This window comes from Macaca nemestrina, chromosome 5 (assembly GCF_043159975.1).
Source record: "Macaca nemestrina isolate mMacNem1 chromosome 5, mMacNem.hap1, whole genome shotgun sequence".
Lineage (NCBI taxonomy): Eukaryota > Metazoa > Chordata > Mammalia > Primates > Cercopithecidae > Macaca > Macaca nemestrina.
In genome coordinates this window covers 70999105-71016841 of record NC_092129.1, presented here as the reverse complement: position 1 = coordinate 71016841, position 17737 = coordinate 70999105, and the positions used below count along the sequence as shown (strand labels likewise).

Genomic DNA, 17737 nt, shown 5'->3' with positions numbered 1-17737 from the left:
TAATGATGCTGGGATTTTCAGAGGCAATAAGTATTGTAACAGATTAAAATTGTTACTTCATGGAGATAAATCATGCACTCTTTTGAATCTTTACGATAGATCTTCAGTAAATTTTTTCAGCCTTGCTATAAAAGTAGGGAGTAGGTCTGTGGTTCTCTTTTAACTGAAACTAAACTTTTTGTTTCATAGTTAGAGTTTCAGTATCCTAATTGGTAACCAGCCCAGTTAAAGTGGATTGTTGTGAATCCTAATGGTTGAAAACACGTTGTAAAGATTTATTCCATCACAGCTGGTCTTTGCCATGTGACTGCACATTTTATAGTTAGTTATCATTGTACTTCCAGTTGTAAATTAAGTCTTTATTCAACGGGATTTTTCAAGTTGTTGTTATAGAAGGTATCCTGTGGCCATGTGTGGTATTCCATGTAGTAGAAAATACAATATATTATATATTGCTTTATGGCAAGCACTTTATACATCTCATTAAAATAAGATGTTCTCACGGGCTATAATTTTATGAATTTAAAGCTTCACTTAAAACTAATGTACATATAAAAACTGCCAGAAAGATACATGTTTTCATTACAGGTAGAGAAATACTGAACAATCGCTGAGTAATCCCTATGGGATATTTCCACATATGTTGAAACCTTACCCCCCGGGCCTCAGAATGTGACTGTTGTATTTGGATATTGTACCTTAAGTGAGGTAATTAAGATTCAATGAGGTCTTGTGTGTGGGGTCCTAATCGGATATGACTGGTGTCTTTGTAAGAAGAGGAAGAAGCTGTGGACGCACGGAGAAAAGGCCGTGTGGGGACACAGAGAGAAGGCAGCCATCTGCAAGCCAAGGAGAGAGGCCTCAGGAAAAACCCAAACCTGCCAGCACCTTGGTCTCAGACTTCAGCCTCCAAAGCTGTGAGGCAATTGACTTCTGTTACTTAAGCCACCCAGTCTATGGTATTTTGGGAGGGCAGCCTGTTATGAACTGTGTCCCCAAAAAACTTGTATGTTGAAGCCCTAGCCCCTGGTATGACGATATTTGGAAATAGGGCCTTTTTGGAAGTAACTAAGGTTAAATGAGGTCATAAGGGTGGACCCCTAATCCAACAGGGCATATGAGAAGAGGAAGAGATGCCAAGAGTGCTTGGACACAGAGGAAAGGCCATGTGAGGACACAGGGAGAAGACAGCTAGCCACAAGCCTAGAAGAGAGGCCTCACAAGCCAGGCCTGGTGGCTCACGCCTGTAATCCCAGCACTTTGGGAGGCCAAGGCGGGCGGATCACCAGAGGTCAGGAGTTCAAGACCAGCCTGGCCAACATATAGTGAAACTCCATCTCTACAAAAAAATACAAAAATTAGTTGGGTATGGTGGCATGCACCTGTAGTCCCAGCTACTTGGGAAGCTGAGGCAGGAGAATCGCCTGAACCTGGGAGGCAGAGGTTTCAGTGAGCCGAGATTGCACCACTGCACTCCATCCTGGACAACAGAGCAAGACTCCGTCTCTCAAAAAAAAAAAAAAGAGGGGGCTTACTAGAAACCAAATATTCCAGCACTTTGATTTTGTATGTCCAGCTTCCAGAATTGGGAGAAAATTAATTTCCGTTGTTTAAGCCACCCAGCCTGTGGTATTTCATTATGGCAGCCCTAGAAAACTAATACGGATATATATATTTACAGTCATCAATATACATGTGCGAGTGTGTATGGATCTATCCACAGTCTGTCGTGTGCAGTCAAATTATCTAGATTTCTAGGTGAAAACAGTGGGGAGACTTTTATTATGTCTTTGCATATTCGAATTTTTGTTAGATTAAAAATGAGAAGGCATAATTTATATTCATGTAGCCAAACCATATCTGGATATTAATTACAATAAAAACAGAATTGGTTTTATGAAGTGGGGTCAATGCGTGGGTACCCTCACATTTTAAAAATTGTTTTGGACATATTCACAACTTGATTATTTCAGCTTTCCAGGAGAATGTATGTAAGAGCCTGTGCTTAACCTACCTATAATCGCCAAAGAAGAATATTAAACTTTGACTACACTGTTTCAAATTAAGCTTTTCTTATGCAGCTGTTATATTCCTGTCACTTATCAAGTTACCTTAAGAAGCATTTTGTGAGTTTAATTAAGCCTGACTAATTCTCCAACAGTACAAAGAAAGATGAATTCCTTAAATATTTAATCCATTTATGACTCAAGTATCATTTTCTGAATGTACCTGTTAAATTCTTGGAATTAATTAGCCTTTGAATTAAAGCTGCTTTTTCAGATGTTCAAGATGTATAGTCAGTCACAGCTCACAGAATCTGCAAATTCAACATCGCATCTCTTCACCAGAGAATTTATTCCAAATGCTGCATTCCAAACCTCAGCCTGTCCGGCTTGTTTATGAGCCCGGGACTAAGAAACCTGTCACTGTAAGCTTGTTAACCATCAAGCTTGCCTTCATCATAATCTCCATTCTTGGTCTTTCCTCTCCTTCCTCCTGCGTCCCAGTAAGAATGATTTAAAGGTTAGCTGCCCACTACTTGCAAAATCACTATTCCTTTTCATTGAAATTTTGTTCTCCTTAAATCACCCCAAGCTTCACCTCCTTCAGAAAAGAAATGGGCTTTTCCCTGTTATAATCAGCAGGTAGCACCATCATCAGCCCTGCCCTCCCCTCAGTATCCTTCTGAAACACTAAATGAATCCATGGCTGGCTTTATTTATTTATTTATTTATTTATTTATTTATTTATTTATTGAGACAGAGTCTCACTCTATCATCCAGGCTGGAGTGCAGTGGCACCATCTTGGTTCACTGCAACCTCCATCTCCCAGGTTCAAGCGATTCTCCTGCCTCTGCCTCCGGAGTAGCTGGGCCTACTGGCGCTCGTCACCATACCCAGCTAATTTTTGTATTTTCAGTAGAAATGGGGTTTCGCCATGTTGGCCAGGCTGGTCTCTAACTCCTGACCTCAGGTGATTTGCCCAACTCAGCCTTGTGACTTTATTTTAATTACACATTTTCTACGTGTTCTCTTCCACTACACTGAAGGCTATCGAAGACTAGAAGCAATATTCCTCAAGATGAGACTCCCAAGAATACAATGAGGTCGATCAGGCAACCACATTTATGGGGCTCCTAATATTCCCAGAACTGGGATTCAGTTTCCAGATTCCTGTATGAGAAAACTGGAGGACGGGATACATGAGAAGACAGAAAACCACACACACACACACACACACACACACACACACACACACACACACAGCAACAAAGACACAAGCCCATAGTCACAAACCCTGCGTGCTTTGGTACTCGTTAGTGTAGTGCTCAGTAATCAACTATGCCAGCACCATGCTAGACACTGAGGTTAAGAAAATGGCTGGTTGACTCAGGTTCTGAAGGAGAAAACTGCCTTTTGATTGAAATTCACATTCCTTAAGGGATGATAAGAGACTAGAAGGCTATAAATTAGTTAGTTAGCTTTCACATTTACAAGTCTCAATTTGGGGAAAGTTTATCCTCAGATATCATTTTCTAGCATTTGCAATATAAACAGTAACTGAAAAATATTTCTGGAATAATTCACTAAGCACTCTTCATTTCCTTCCATCACTGCCTCCCACACACCTTTGATTTAAAATATAATTATTTACATTGAAAATCCAAACCACAAAATGCCATGTTAGAATTTCCAGTTCCAGACACTTCCACCTTTTTAAAATCAAATGGGTTATGAAAATACTTTTGTTGCAAAGAAAAAATAAGAACAGAAAAAAAAATTAAAAGAAAAAAAACACAAAATTATCATGGTTGTATTCGAATGGGAAGAGCCAGCATTGGGCAGTGGCCAGGGCTGTCCCCAAGGGCCCCTGGGAGAGATGTACCTACCACCTTTCATCATTCCCACTTCGTAGCATTTGCGGAGCCGGCAGGCCTGGCAGCTCTTCCTCCTGTTCTTATCAATGGTGCACTGGTTGGTGGCTGGACACATATAGTCGTTATGTCCTGTTAAAAGCAAGAGGACAGAATTAATATTATTTCAGGAAACTTAGCCAGTCAGAATCCACAGGGAAACCTTTGGGAGGCTGTTTCCCTATCAATTCCTCAGCCTTACTATGGGGCTCCTCAGCCTGCCTGCCTTTTTCTGTCCTTCTTGAAGTGCAAACAAAACCCCTCATGGGCCAGGCACGCTGGCTCAAGCCTGTAATCCCAGCACTTTGGGAGGCCGAGGTGGGTGGATCACGAGGTCAGGAGTTCGAGACCAGCCTGACCAACATGGTGAAACTCCTGTCTCTACTAAAAATACAAAAATTATCTGGGTGTGGTGGTGCGCGCCTATAATCCCAGCTACTCAGGAAGCTGGGGCAGGAGAATCGCTTGAACTCAGGAGGCGGAGGTTGCAGTGAGCCAAATTGCGCCACTACACTCCAGCCTAGGCAACAGAGTGAGACTCCTGTCTCAAAAAAAAAAAAAAAAAAAATATCCTCTCGTGGACTTAATTTCTACAGCAGCTAATTGCTTCAGGAGTCCTTTGGGCAAGTCACCTTTAGTTCACACAGTCTGTATTTTGTAGCACCATATTTTATATGGTTATATTTTCTCAGCAGATAAGGTTTTTTGGGTTTGGTTTGGTTTGGTTTGGTTTGATCAAGGCTGCTTACCAAAATCGTTGTCAGGGTAGAGATATTAGAAATAGAATTTTCAGAGAGCGAGTTTCAAAGTAGCCCTTCTTAAAATATAATTTAATTAAGTCGGTAGTCACATGCAGCACAGAATACCCAAATTCAAGCCGGCTTGGTGGGCTGCGTGGTGACAAAGTTCAGTCCTTCAGTTCGTAAGTTAGTCCATCACTGACTGCCTGGAGAACTCTGAGCAAGCTACCTTATGTTTCTAAGTCTCTCTTTCCTCCTCACTAACCTAGAGACAATCATGGAATCCACCACATCCAAAGATTCTAAGAATTGAACGTGAGAATGCAGGTCAGGAGTTTACCATCATTCTCTGGATATGGAAAACACTCAAAAGATGTTTGTTGTTGTTACTGTTATTTTATGATTAACCTTCTTTGTTTTCTCTCTTGTTGATTGACTCTCTCTCCCTCAAATGCTCCTTACTCATTGGCTTTGATCACATGCAAGACTGTCCTGTAAAACAGTCACCCTTGCCCCACATGCTCTCTAACTTCCATCTTCTATCTTGCCCCTCGTTCCTAGCTGAACTCAGAAATGTCTGCACATGAAATCTCCTTTTCTTCACCTCTCTTGTGGGGTCAACCCACGCCAATCTGTTTTCCACCTTAGTTGCCCCAAAAAAGCAACTTCCCTAAGATTATCAATGAATCCTGTTGCCAAATTTTATAGATATTTTTCGGTCCACATCCTACATAACCTATCTGAAGCAGCCTACAATGTTGATACCTCCCCTTCCCCCTTGAAAGAGGCTTTTTCCCTAGGCTTCCATAATCCTAAACACCCCAGTTGCTTCTGCCTCCAGGCTGCAGCCTCCAGGTCTTGTCTACAGATTCAATTTCCTCCATCCACCATTAAGCCAGAGCTGCTCAGGGCTCAGTCTTAGGTCTTCTTCTTCTCTTACTACTCCATATTCTCCCACAAGAGAATCTAGTGCATGTCCATGGCTTCCATCATCACCAAATGCAGATCACTCAGAATGTATGCTTCCAACCCAACCTTCTTCTCTGAGCTCCTGGTATATATATCCAGCTGCCCACAGGAAGTTTCTGCTCTAAGATTTAGAAGTCACCTCCATCCCTTTATCCCTCAAAAGAAATCTGATTTATAGGGAGCAGAATATTAAAATTCACAAACTAATAAATATTGGCATGTTTTTATAAAGTCTGTTTGCATAAGTGTAAATTCTTACATATCTTGGGGAAATGTCCTGAATTTAGACTAAGGAAGTTATGTCTACTATGGTAAAACATGTTTCTCATTCTCCCACCCCAAATTTGAATATATATTTCACACTCTAATTCAGATTCTCTGCTTAAGTCTCTATTTTTTCCATTTACTAAGGGCAAGATGCAACAGGCAGTGAAATGTTTTAACTACAGAGCTCTTTGTTCTTTATTCAACTAAAGGGTCAGGCCCAATTAGAAGAGGGTGGAGTGAGGACTTGACCAGAAATGCTGCTCTCATAAAACTTGGCTTTCCATCTTTAAATATACATTATAAAAGTCACTGTATAAACGGGCTTCAGATCAAATTAACATTTGCACTCTTCTATTGCATAACAGAAACCAGCAAACTAGTCAGAGAGTTATAAACCGTAACTTCAGTAAAAGACCACACACTGACTCAGATATCCAGACATCGTTGTTATTTTTAGAATTGTCCTTATTAATAGGGTCAAACTGAAGAAGTAATAGAACCAGAAACAAAACTTATCTGTGCAGATGCTAACTGCAAGCAAAAAGAGTATTCTTCTGATACCCTAAAGAAACTTTCAGTGTTTAGTCTCCTGTGGTATTTATGCAGTATATGCTGATATATTTCAGTTTTTTAAAAAAATGAGTATATGGCCAGGTGTGGCAGCTCATGCCTATAATTCCAGTACTTCAGGAAGCTGAGGTGGGAGGACAGCTTGAGACCAAGAGTTTTAGACCAGCTTGGGCAACATAACAATATCTTGTCTCTACAAAAAAAAAAAAAAAATTAAATTAAATATTAGCCTGGCATGATGGCACATGCCTGTAGTCCTAGCTACTCGGGAGGCTGAGACAGGAGATCGCTTGAGCCCAGGAGGTCAAGGCTGCAGTGAGCTGTGATTGCACCACTACACTCCAGCATAGACAACAGAGCGAGACCCTATCTCTCAAAAAAAAAAAAAAAAAAAGAATAAAATAAAAAATAAATTAGTATACATTAAGTTTCAGAGGAAAATAGTCAATAACCATTCAAACCAAATATTACTTTGACTCACTGTCTCCCCAGAGTCAGTTACTTTGTAAGCCAGAAGAAGATAGGAGAACTGAATTGGGTCAGAGGCCAGTTGGCTGAGTCTCATGTTTGGATTGGCCATCCACAGTAGATAGGTTTCTTTGTAGAACCAAGTGAAATTCCTGAACTAACATGTTTAATGCATAAAATATACTAGATTTTTATAATTGAATTCATCTCTTAACAAAAATGGAAATAGATGTACAACAGAATCATGTTCATATTGCAAACCTTTTGTGACAAAGCTAGAATTGATAAACTGGCAAAAAGAAAAATTTAATAAATACATATTTGATATATGCAATTAAAACAAATTCTTCTTAAACAAACACCATTAACAACTATTTCTAAGTCTTCAGCTCATGTCAGAAGAAGAAAAACAACAAAGTAGTTTCTTTTCTTTTCTTTAACAAGTATAACTTGGTCAATATGTGTTATTAAAGCAATTGATTTAAGTTGCATTAAGAAGAAATTCTTTTTAAATTTTATTATCTGGTCTTCTCAAGATAATGCATGAGAAAATCTTACTGAAGTAGAGTTGATTTTCTAAAAAACAACTCACACCAATTGTCTTAGTGAAACAGCAGTGTGATTTTTTTTTTTTTTTAACTGAAAACACAGGACTTGATGTACGTGACCAGATTGGCCCCAAAGTCCTTCTGTGCAGGCCCAGATGAACCAAGCCCAAAGGCCCAAAGCCATGATGTTCAGGTGAAGGTTTGGAAAAATAATCAGCACTATTTCCTTGCCCGCCAAAAGATAAAAATAAAAAGCCTCTGGAGGAATCTAAGGTTTGACTGGTAGGAAGTGGAGGTGACAGGTGGTGAATGAGATGGAACCAGAAAGACAGGAACAAGAAGAGAAAATGCCTCTCAGTAGGAATCACCAGGCCCACCCCAGGCCCTGCAGCAACAGAAAGACCCACATTCAGCTTTTCCCCAAGCTTCCCTTTTTCTTTTTCTTTTTCCTTCTCTTCTTATTTTCCCTCCTTTGGTAGCAGCTGGTTTAGCTTTGTTGTCATTACATAGAAAGTCTATATTTGTTAATTATGAAAATAAATAATGGCCCATACATATGCAGAGATTCAAAAGGAATATGAAGACAGGCCAAGCAGTTGCCTGAGAGAAAGCCAATATAATATTGCAGGTCTCTCTTTTTTCACCACTATTCCCTCAGTATTTTCTGGCGGTCACTTCAGACCAAATCTCTTTCCTGAGCTTCTGAATGTCCACCTGCCCCCGTCCATCAGGACTTGACTCTCTCACACTCGTCAAGATGGATGTGCCCCAGACAGAATGGATGACTCTCTTCTTTCCTTGCCAGTGTGTTCCTACTCACTTCCCAGCTGAACCAAGAAATGTCTGCACGTGAAGCCTGAAACATGGGCATTATTCTAGATTCGACCTTCTTCCTCACTTGACCCTCCCTCCCCACCTCCCACCACAGGCACACAGATCAAAACAAATATTTTCTGGTGATTTTTCAAAGCAAAACCAATTTTGCCTCGGGCATCACCATAGTCCCTACCTTCTCCAGCCCAGATGGTTACTACAGCCCACTGTGGGACCCTCTGCCTCCAGCCTTCCCCCACCAATCCTTCCCCACAGTGTGGCCACAGCGATTTTCCTAAAATCATATGCCATCCGGCCACTATCCTGCCTCAATGTTCTGAGGCTCCTCCAAGCTCTAAAAATGAAATCTAAATGCAATGTCTTCACACAGTTTGCAAAGCTCTTAATGTTTTTCCTTTCCTTCTCTCCCCCACTCTAACTCCCATCCAAGTTCCAGCCATGTCTTTCTGTTGACACATGCCATGCTTCTCACCCCCAGGACTTTGCACATGCTCTTCTTCCTTGTGGAAACACACTTTTTCTCCTCTTAGCCCAGCTGACTCCTACTACGTCTAGGCATGGCAAGGGACGGACCATATCTGTCTCGTTTATTGCTATTGATCCTGAGCCCAGTGCATTCTCACACACATAGCGGAGCTCAACAAGTATCCAATATCTGAACAAAACTGAGATGCTAAAGCTCCCCTTACCCCCAACTTCATCTGTGGAGCACGGGCCTCTTGAGAGGAACGATTAGGGTTCTACAAAGGAAGTAATGAGTGGGAAGGTGAGGACCCTGAACAATATGATGGCCATTCTACCTCAGGACCCCAAAACTCAAATCCACAAGAACAAGGCTTGGTTCTAAGCAGGGGCAGTCTGCTCTTCAGCACTGGGGGGTGGGGGGGGGCGGCAGACATGCACATAAAACAGATATTCATAGATGAAGAGGGCCAGGAAGGGATCCATGAAGCCATGCATTGCCCATGAATTATCCTACTCTTTCCATTTTGAGGCCTTGCCGCTTTCCTAATATGAGTGTATTTCATGATTGCCCCAAAGAAAAATCAATATATTCTAATTATTCCAAAGCTTGTTCTATATAGAAATGTTCTTCTGAATTAAAATGCTATTTTCCCCACTATAATATGTTGGTTATGTAGATATTTTAATATGGTTCGTTTTACTAATAATGATTTGTTTTCATAGTGTGTTTTAACTTTTTAAAATTTCTATTCCAAGATTTTACTAAACTCTACAAGATTAGCAGTTTCCTTGAATCATCTCCCCATTCACCATCATCACCAGGAAACGCTTTAGCTTTAAATAAAGTAGGTCTATGGTATTATTTTCCTAGAAATAAAAATCCTTATAAATGAATTATTAACAAGACTGAAGAAAAAGCATATCTTGATCAAAGGGTTTCTTACATATAAACTACATAAACTGTCCTGTAACTGACTCATTTTATGAGAAGCTGAAGTTCAGAGTACTCCTCTCCTGGCTTCACAATTGAATAAGATACTAAAAATATTTGCTTCCATCATAGCCTACAAATTTGAAGATCCATTGTCCCAATAAGGCAATTCTATGCCATAAGTATGTGGTGTAGTTATTTCTCCTTTATCATAACTTCCTAACTTTATGGAGTCAGAAATCATACTTGAATGGTCCTTTCCCGCTATTTCCATCTTGAATTGATGCATTTCAAAGCGCTCCACAAACTTACAACACATCTAGGGATTTAATTTGTGACTAGAAAACTTCAAAACACAACACATCTATTCTTGCTTTATAATTTTTTAAATAAGTGCATTCCCTAAAGAGATACACAGTACTCTGAAAAAAAAAATTAAAGTCAAGGAGACTTTCATAAGGTTAGATTAAAAGTCAAGTTATGTAAACTGGGAAAACGTGTTGTCTCATTAAGGAATAAACACTTAGCATTTCTTATCAACATATAATAGCATTTAGCTAACTGTTCATATTTTAAGGCTCAGAAATGAAAATGAATTCTAAAAGAAAAATGAACTCTCCAATGTTTAAGCACTCACACATCAAATAAGAGCCAGTTTTAGCTAATCCTGTCAACAAGCCTCATTGGAGGAGTCCAACAAAATAATATTTTATTTTCAAAGTCCTATTTTTTATACCCGATTGCCCCATAAATTTAGCTAACATATGTAAAGCTTGGCTACCTTTACAGTCTCCTTATTAAAGGCACTCATCAAATATTTACATAAAATTAACGATGATTTATCACATTTTGAAGCATCCAGGAAGTATAAATAGTTTAAGCTGACAAATAAGATGTCAAAATCTGAATTCCTTTCTACTTGTAAGCATCAATATGTTTTCACAGAGTGTTAAATACAGCTTTAAATCTGATGTGAAATCACAAGTTTCTATACATATTTGGCCAAAGGAAAACCTATGATATTTTAGTTTTATCAGTGAAAGACTATATTATCCTTTCAGTGTTGAGGTACAGAGAACATAGTTTTGAGCTGTAACATTTGGGAAAATAGTAAGAATCTGCACATGAATTTTCAAAGCACTGTTATATAAACCAGCAACTGCCCAGGCCTGAGTAGGCACTTGTAGGAGCTGTTCCTGCTCTGGCTTGTTCATTTCACACTTGTGCTCACTTCCTATCCGGGGGTAATTCCATAGGCTTGTCTGGCCAAACATTCTCTCTACCAAGGAAACTGAGTCTTCTAGATACTGAACATCACATGCCAGGAAGTGTGTTATACATTGATTGTTTCATTTAACCCCCTAGCAACTTTATGAGGGAGGAATTATATTAATCCTATTATACAGATGCAAAATTATAATCAAAGTTTAAAAGCCTGATCCAAGCCAGACAGCAAGCAGGTGGCAGTGGGTTTTGAACCAAGGTCGCCTTTTATTCCAGAAGCTGAACTCTTACGCATTCTAACAACCTTCATATATGGAAAACCCAGCTTCTCCAAAGGGCAAGCTCTTCACTCAAGAATAGTATCTGCTTTCCAGATTGCAATCATGCAAGGAATCTCTGCAACTGTCTGACCACCAAGCGTTCTGCTTCCTAGGAAGCTCATGTATAAGAAAGAAAAAGTGAGGAACTGACACAGCCAACCCAATGTTACTGTCTTCTATTTAACATATCTACGAGACAAATACTTACTAAGACCACGCTAATATTAAATCATTTGGGCAATACGCTTTGACTTAATATGACAAGGATGAAATGCACAGTCCAACTCCCCAGCCACGATGATACAGAGAAACAGAAGTCTTTTCCTGCCTTACACTCTGAGAAAGATATTGACTTCCTGCAGTACCTAGTATCTGTATCTACCCCAACCCTTGACTCTTGAGTGATACTTTGCCTTGGTAGGGCCACCCACATTATCTACTGTAACCAAAGCAAAGAGGGGTTATGGGAATCGCAGCATAGAATTAGAAAACAGGTTCAAACAATGATATCGTTGGAACTCACTAGCAAAAAGGAAAGGAAGACTGGCAAGGAATTTGTTATAGAAAGAATTCAAAATGTTTTTACATGAAAGTGGGAATGTATGATTGTCATAAAACATGAAGGAGTAAAACTATTCACAGTTATGCCAAGGAAAAAAAATCATACCAAAACACCTACTAATCATCTTTGAGTAGTAAAATAGAAGAGGCAGAGAGAAGACATGAAGAAGTTTTCAACAGCTTTGCCAAATAGTTACTGCTAAAGGGAGGAGGAGGAGAAAGTCAAATATCCTAATAGTTTGTGCCAGGATGTTTTGAAAATTGTTCATACCATTAATCAAAAAAAAAGATCTGAATTGGGACAGAGGTGGCAATAAGTCGTATGGAACAATTTAAAACCTATTGATACGAGATTTCCATCATAAACTCAAAGCAACCGCCCAGCAGGCTACTGCAAATACAGTTCTGAAGCTTGGAAGTTGTGTCAAAATAAAGTGGGAGACCATGTTCCACTTGCAACAAGTGGAAGCGATACCACCTCCAACAATTCCGCTTTGGGGTGTAGATCCAAAATAATTGAAAACAGAAATTCAAATAGATATTTTTACACCCATGTTCACAGCAACATTACCCAGTATACCCACAGGGTGGAAATCATCCAAATGTCCATCGACAGACAAATGGATAAACAAAGTGTGGTCTATCCATACAGTGGATGATTATTCAGCCTTAAAAAGGAAGGAAACTGACACACGCTACAACATGAATGAATCATGAAGACATTATGCTAAGTGAAATAAGCCAGACACGAAAGGACAAATATCACCTAGGCGCACTTATATGACATACCTAGAATAGTTAAACTCACAGAGACAGAAAGTAGAAGAAGGGTTACCAGGAGGTGTGGGGAAGGGGAACTTGGAGTCATTGTTTAATGAGCACAGAGCTGGCTGGGCACAGTGGCTCACGCCTGTAATCTCAGCACTTTGGGAGGTGTAGGCAGGTGGATCACCTGATGTCAGGAGTTAGAGATCAGTCTGCCGAACACAGCAAAACCCCATCTCTACTAAAAATACAAAAACTTGGCTGGGTGTGGTGGCGGGCACCTGTAATCTCAGCTACTTGGGAGGCTGAGGCAGGAGAATCTCTTGAACACAGAAGATGAGGTTGCAGTGAGCCGAGATCGCACCACTGCACTCCAGGCTGGGAGACAAGAGTGAAACTCCGTCTCAAAAAATAAAATAAAATAAAAAATAAGTACAGAGCTTCAGTTTGGGAGGATGAAAAGTTCTGGTTGCACAAAAATGTGAATGTACTTAATGCCACTGAACCATACACTTAAAAATGATTAAAATAGTAAATTTCATATTACTTATATCTTATCACAATTTTATTTTTATTTTCAATATATATATTTTTAAATTTCAATAGCTTTTGGGGTACAAGTGGTTTCTGGTTACATGGATGAATTTTATAGTTTACCACAATTTTTTAAAATGGAGTTGAAGGCTGGGTGCGGAGGCCTATCATCCCAGCACTTTGGGAGGTTGAAGCGAGGGGATCACTTGAGTCCAGCAGTTTGAGAGCAGACAGGGCAACATAGTAAGACCCCAGCTCTACAAAAGTTTTTTAATTAGCCAGGCGTGGTAGTGTGAGCCTGTCATCCCAGTTACTCGGGAGGCTGAGGTGGGAGGATCACTTGAGCCTCGGAGGTTAAGGTTGCCCTGAGCTGCGGTTGTGCCACTGCACTTCAGCCTGGGGGACAGAGTGAGACCCTGTCGAGGAGGAGGAGGAGGAGGAGGAGGAGGAAGAAGAAGAAGAAGAAGAAGAAGAAGAAGAAGAAGAAGAAAGAAGAAAGAAGAAAGAAGAAAGAAGAAAGAAGAAAGAAGAAAGAAGAAAGAAGAAAGAAGAAAGAAGAAAGAAGAAAGAAGAAAGAAGAAAGAAGAAAGAAGAAAGAAGAAAGAAGAAAGAAGGAAGAAGGAAGAAGGAAGAAGGAAGAAGGAAGAAGGAAGAAGAAGGAAGAAGGAAGAAGGAAGAAGAAGGAGAAGGAGAAGGAGGGAGGGGGAGGGGGAGGGGGAGGGGGAAGAGGGTGTAGGAAGCATCTACATGGGGTGGGTCAAGAACAGGAAGAAAGTTGGCCTGTTCAGATTCCCTTCTGTGCAACATGCACTGGGCCAAGGACTGGGTAGTAGCAGACCCCATGTGCTTCCCATGAACTGGGCGCTGGGCTAGATGAACTCAGCATTTTGCCTCATCTAATCATCACAAGCAATGTGTTAGATTACCCCAGTTCCCATGTCACAGAAGCAGAAACTGAGACTCCAAGAGGTTGACTCACTTGTTCAAGTTCTCTTGGCTAGCAGGTGGCAAAGCCATGATTAAATCCAGGTCTGCCTCATTGACATCTTTCAGGAGTACCATGGTAGGGTTGGTGAGATAAAAAGAACTTGATGATGACTGAACAAGAACACCTAAATATTGTTATATTTTAAACTATAATAAAACTATTATTCCCTGATGGAATTACTATATGGTATCATTGGGAGGGCATTTCAGAAGCAGTAATAAAACTATTTCCAGAACCCATGATTCCTAACACTTCCACAGCTATATCTCCCAAAATATGGAAGAGTAACCACATAAAAAGTATTCATCCGTAAATTATGACATATGCAAATCTTTCTGGAAAACCTTTCCAATACTCCAGAATAAAATAAAGAAAAAAAAGAAAAAGTAGAAAGCAAAGTATTAAGGAAATAAATAAGAAATTTATATTCTGTGACAGAACAACTGCAGTATTATGTTTGGAAATAAATTGTGACTCACATATTAAAGCGAATATCTCCAATTTACAGCCGATGCAATGAGCCAAAGAAAATGAAATAGGATTTGGCTGTCTCAGTGAACACATTCCTAAAAATCCAGTGAGGACATTCAATGTGCCATGATTTGAACTATTTCACAACCACATCTGTACACAATGGCATGCAAATAAAAACGGCATGCTTTAATAATGCATCCCAAATTATATTTTTACAGCTAGTTAATTCTAGTTAATCTTGTCAGTGACAACCACCACCTTCCAGAGACATCTTACTTTTATTATTTAAGAGGAACAAAAATATATTATTTGCATCTAAGTAAATTTTCAAAGAAAAAAATATTTTTAAAAAGAAAATTCTAGAAAGAAAATTGTCCTGGAAAGTTTCTTTTTCTAAGTAATACAAAGTGAAGAGGAAAGCCTCTATCTATTTGCCCTCACTAGACCCCAGTCTGTTGAAATTTTGGCCAGGGCAGTGACATGATCCCTTTTTCCGTCCAGCCTCTAACTTACCATCTGCAAAACCACAATTGTTTTAAGCACCTGGCAAAGGATCAAACCAACAGCTGCAATAAAGGAAAACATAATGAAATCAGTGACCACCATCTTATTGTAATACCTCAGGGACAGTGAACCGCCTTCAGTAATGCTTCTCAGGGCTCAACAAATCAGCAAGTGCTATTCTACGGCCCAGGAAAGGACTTTCTGAAATTGTTCCCTCTGGGACAATAGATAACCATCAAAGAGGAGAGAATTGTGACGATTGGTGTGATTACTTCAATGCCATGCAGCATTCAGCTCACCTGTAGACCCCTCTCATTCATTCTGTTCAATTATTTCCAGAGAATTATCCAAGCTTTCCTCCCACTTGCACTTATTTGAAATCTAAACTCTGGTGTCCAAAGTAGTAGAAACAATTTCAAAACTGTTCTTGTCCTAAGCTGAAGAAGCAAGGAAGAGGAAAATGGTCTCGCAATCAGAGCAAGAGGGTAAAACTCAGAAACCCTGAACAGGATTGTGCTTACTGCCCTGGCTTCCCAGACTCGTAAAAAAGTCCATTCTCCATCTTCCAATTCTGGGCCATTTTGGTGCTTTGGGAGAAAATAGAAAAGATAGTTCACTAAGCTCTGGTAGGGGGTGGAATATACATGTCTCTCAAGCTGTCACACCTGAGCGTTCCCTTGTACACTTTTGACCCTCTAAGTGCTTAATAAGGGGTTTCACTCATCTTCAGGAGCCCCCCCAAATTAACTTCCTAGGAGAAGTTCCTCCCAAGTATCCTGGTAAGAGTAATGAAAATAAATTGTTCTATTGAAAAGACACCTGCACCCATATGGTCATCAGAGCACTACTCAAAATAACAAAGTCATGGAATCAACCCGATTGCCCATCAGTTATCCTAGATAAAGAATATATGGGCCGGGCATGGTGGCTCACACCTGTAATCCCAGCACTTTGGGAGGCCGAGGCGGGTGGATCACGAGGTCAGGAGCTCGAGACCATCCTGGCTAACACGGTGAAACCCCATCTCTACTAAAAGTACAAAAAATTAGCCGGGCATTGTGGCAGGTGCCTGTAGTCCCAGCTACTTGGGAGGCTGAGGCAGGAGAATGGCGGGAACGTGGGAGGCAGAGCCTGTAGTGAGCCGAGATCACGCCACCGCACTCCAGCCTGGGCGACAGAGCGAGAATCCATCTCAAAAAAAAAAAAAAAAAAAAAAAAAGAATATATGGTACATCTACACCATGGAATACTACACAGCCATAAAAAAAAAGAATGCAATCATGTCATTTGCAGCAACGAGGATGCAGTTGGAGGTCTATCTAAGCAAACTAGCATAGAAACAGAAAACCAAATACCACGTGTTCTCAATTATAAGTGGGAGCTAAACATTTAGTACATATGGACATAAAGACAGAAACAATAGACACTGGTGAGGATTAGAGGCAGGAAGGAGGAAGGGGCAAAGACTGCAAAACTATTATTGGGGGCCAGGCACGGTGGCTCACACCTGTAATCCCACCAATTTGGGAGGCGGAGGTGAGCAGATCATCTGAGGTCAGGAGTTCGAGACCAGCTTGGCCAATATGGTGAAACTCTGTCTCTACTAAAACTACAAAAATTAGAGAGGAATGGTGGTATGCGCCTGTAGTCCCAGCTACTTGGGAGGCTGAGGTAGGAGAATCGCTGGAATCCGGGAGGCGGAGGTTGCATTGAGCCGAGATCACACCACTGCACTCCAGCCTGGGTGACACAGCGAGACTCCAACTCAAAGAAAAAAAACAAAAAACAAAAAGCTGTCTATTAGGTACTATGCTCATTACCTGGGTGACAGATTCATCCACATTCCAAACCTCAGCATCACTCAATATACCTTTGTAACATACCTGCATATGTACCACTGATTTTTAAAATGAAAGTTGAAAAATAAATTTTAAAAAATGCAAAAATAAAAAAGGAGTAATGAATGAACATTTGGGTGCTTCTGAATCAATGTCAAAGGGTTCCTCTAGCGCACGATTAACACACAAGTTCAATCGTCCCTGTTTTTAAAATTGGTTTAAGTCCACTTCAGAAATAAGAAAACAAACTAAAAGATAGCCTGTCAGACCTAGAAATAACTACTAGTCATAGGTCCTTGAGGAATCGCCACACTGTCTTCCACAGTGGTTGAACTAATTTACACTCCCACCAACAGTATAAAAGCGCTCCTATTTCTCCACATCCTCTCCAGCATCTGTTGTTTCCTGACTTTTTAATGATCGCCATTCTAACTGGTGTGAGATAGTATGTCATTGTGGTTTTGATTTGCATTTCTCTTGACTAGTGATGATGAGCTTTTTTACATATGTTTGTTGGCAGCATATTTAGGTTGTTGGCAGCATAAATGTCTTCTTTTGAGAACTGTCTGTTCATATCCTTCACCCACTTTTTGATGGGGTTCTTTGTTTTTTTTTTCTTTTTTTTCATGTAAATTTGTTTAAGTTCCTTCTACATTCTGGATATTAACCCTTTGTTAGATGGATAGATTGCAAAAATTTTCTCCCATTCTATAGGTTGCCTGTTCACTCTGATGACAGTTTCTTTTGCTGTGCAGAAGTTCTTTAGTTTAATTCGATCCCATTTGTCAATTATAGCTTTTGTTGTCGTTGCTTTTGGTGTTTT

At 40.1% G+C, this 17737-nt stretch overlaps 1 protein-coding gene across 16 annotated transcripts in view; it reads right to left on the bottom strand.

Annotated features, from left to right (window-relative positions):
* LOC105489041 (estrogen receptor 1) overlaps window positions 1–17737 on the bottom strand; it is a 432743-nt gene that overhangs the window by 210631 nt on the left and 204375 nt on the right. For all 16 annotated transcript variants that reach the window (XM_011753634.3, XM_011753633.3, XM_071095960.1 and 13 more), the window contains one exon: window positions 3891–4007. In XM_011753634.3, coding sequence (XP_011751936.1) covers window positions 3891–4007 — 117 coding nt within the window. The remainder of the gene's footprint in view (window positions 1–3890; window positions 4008–17737) is intronic.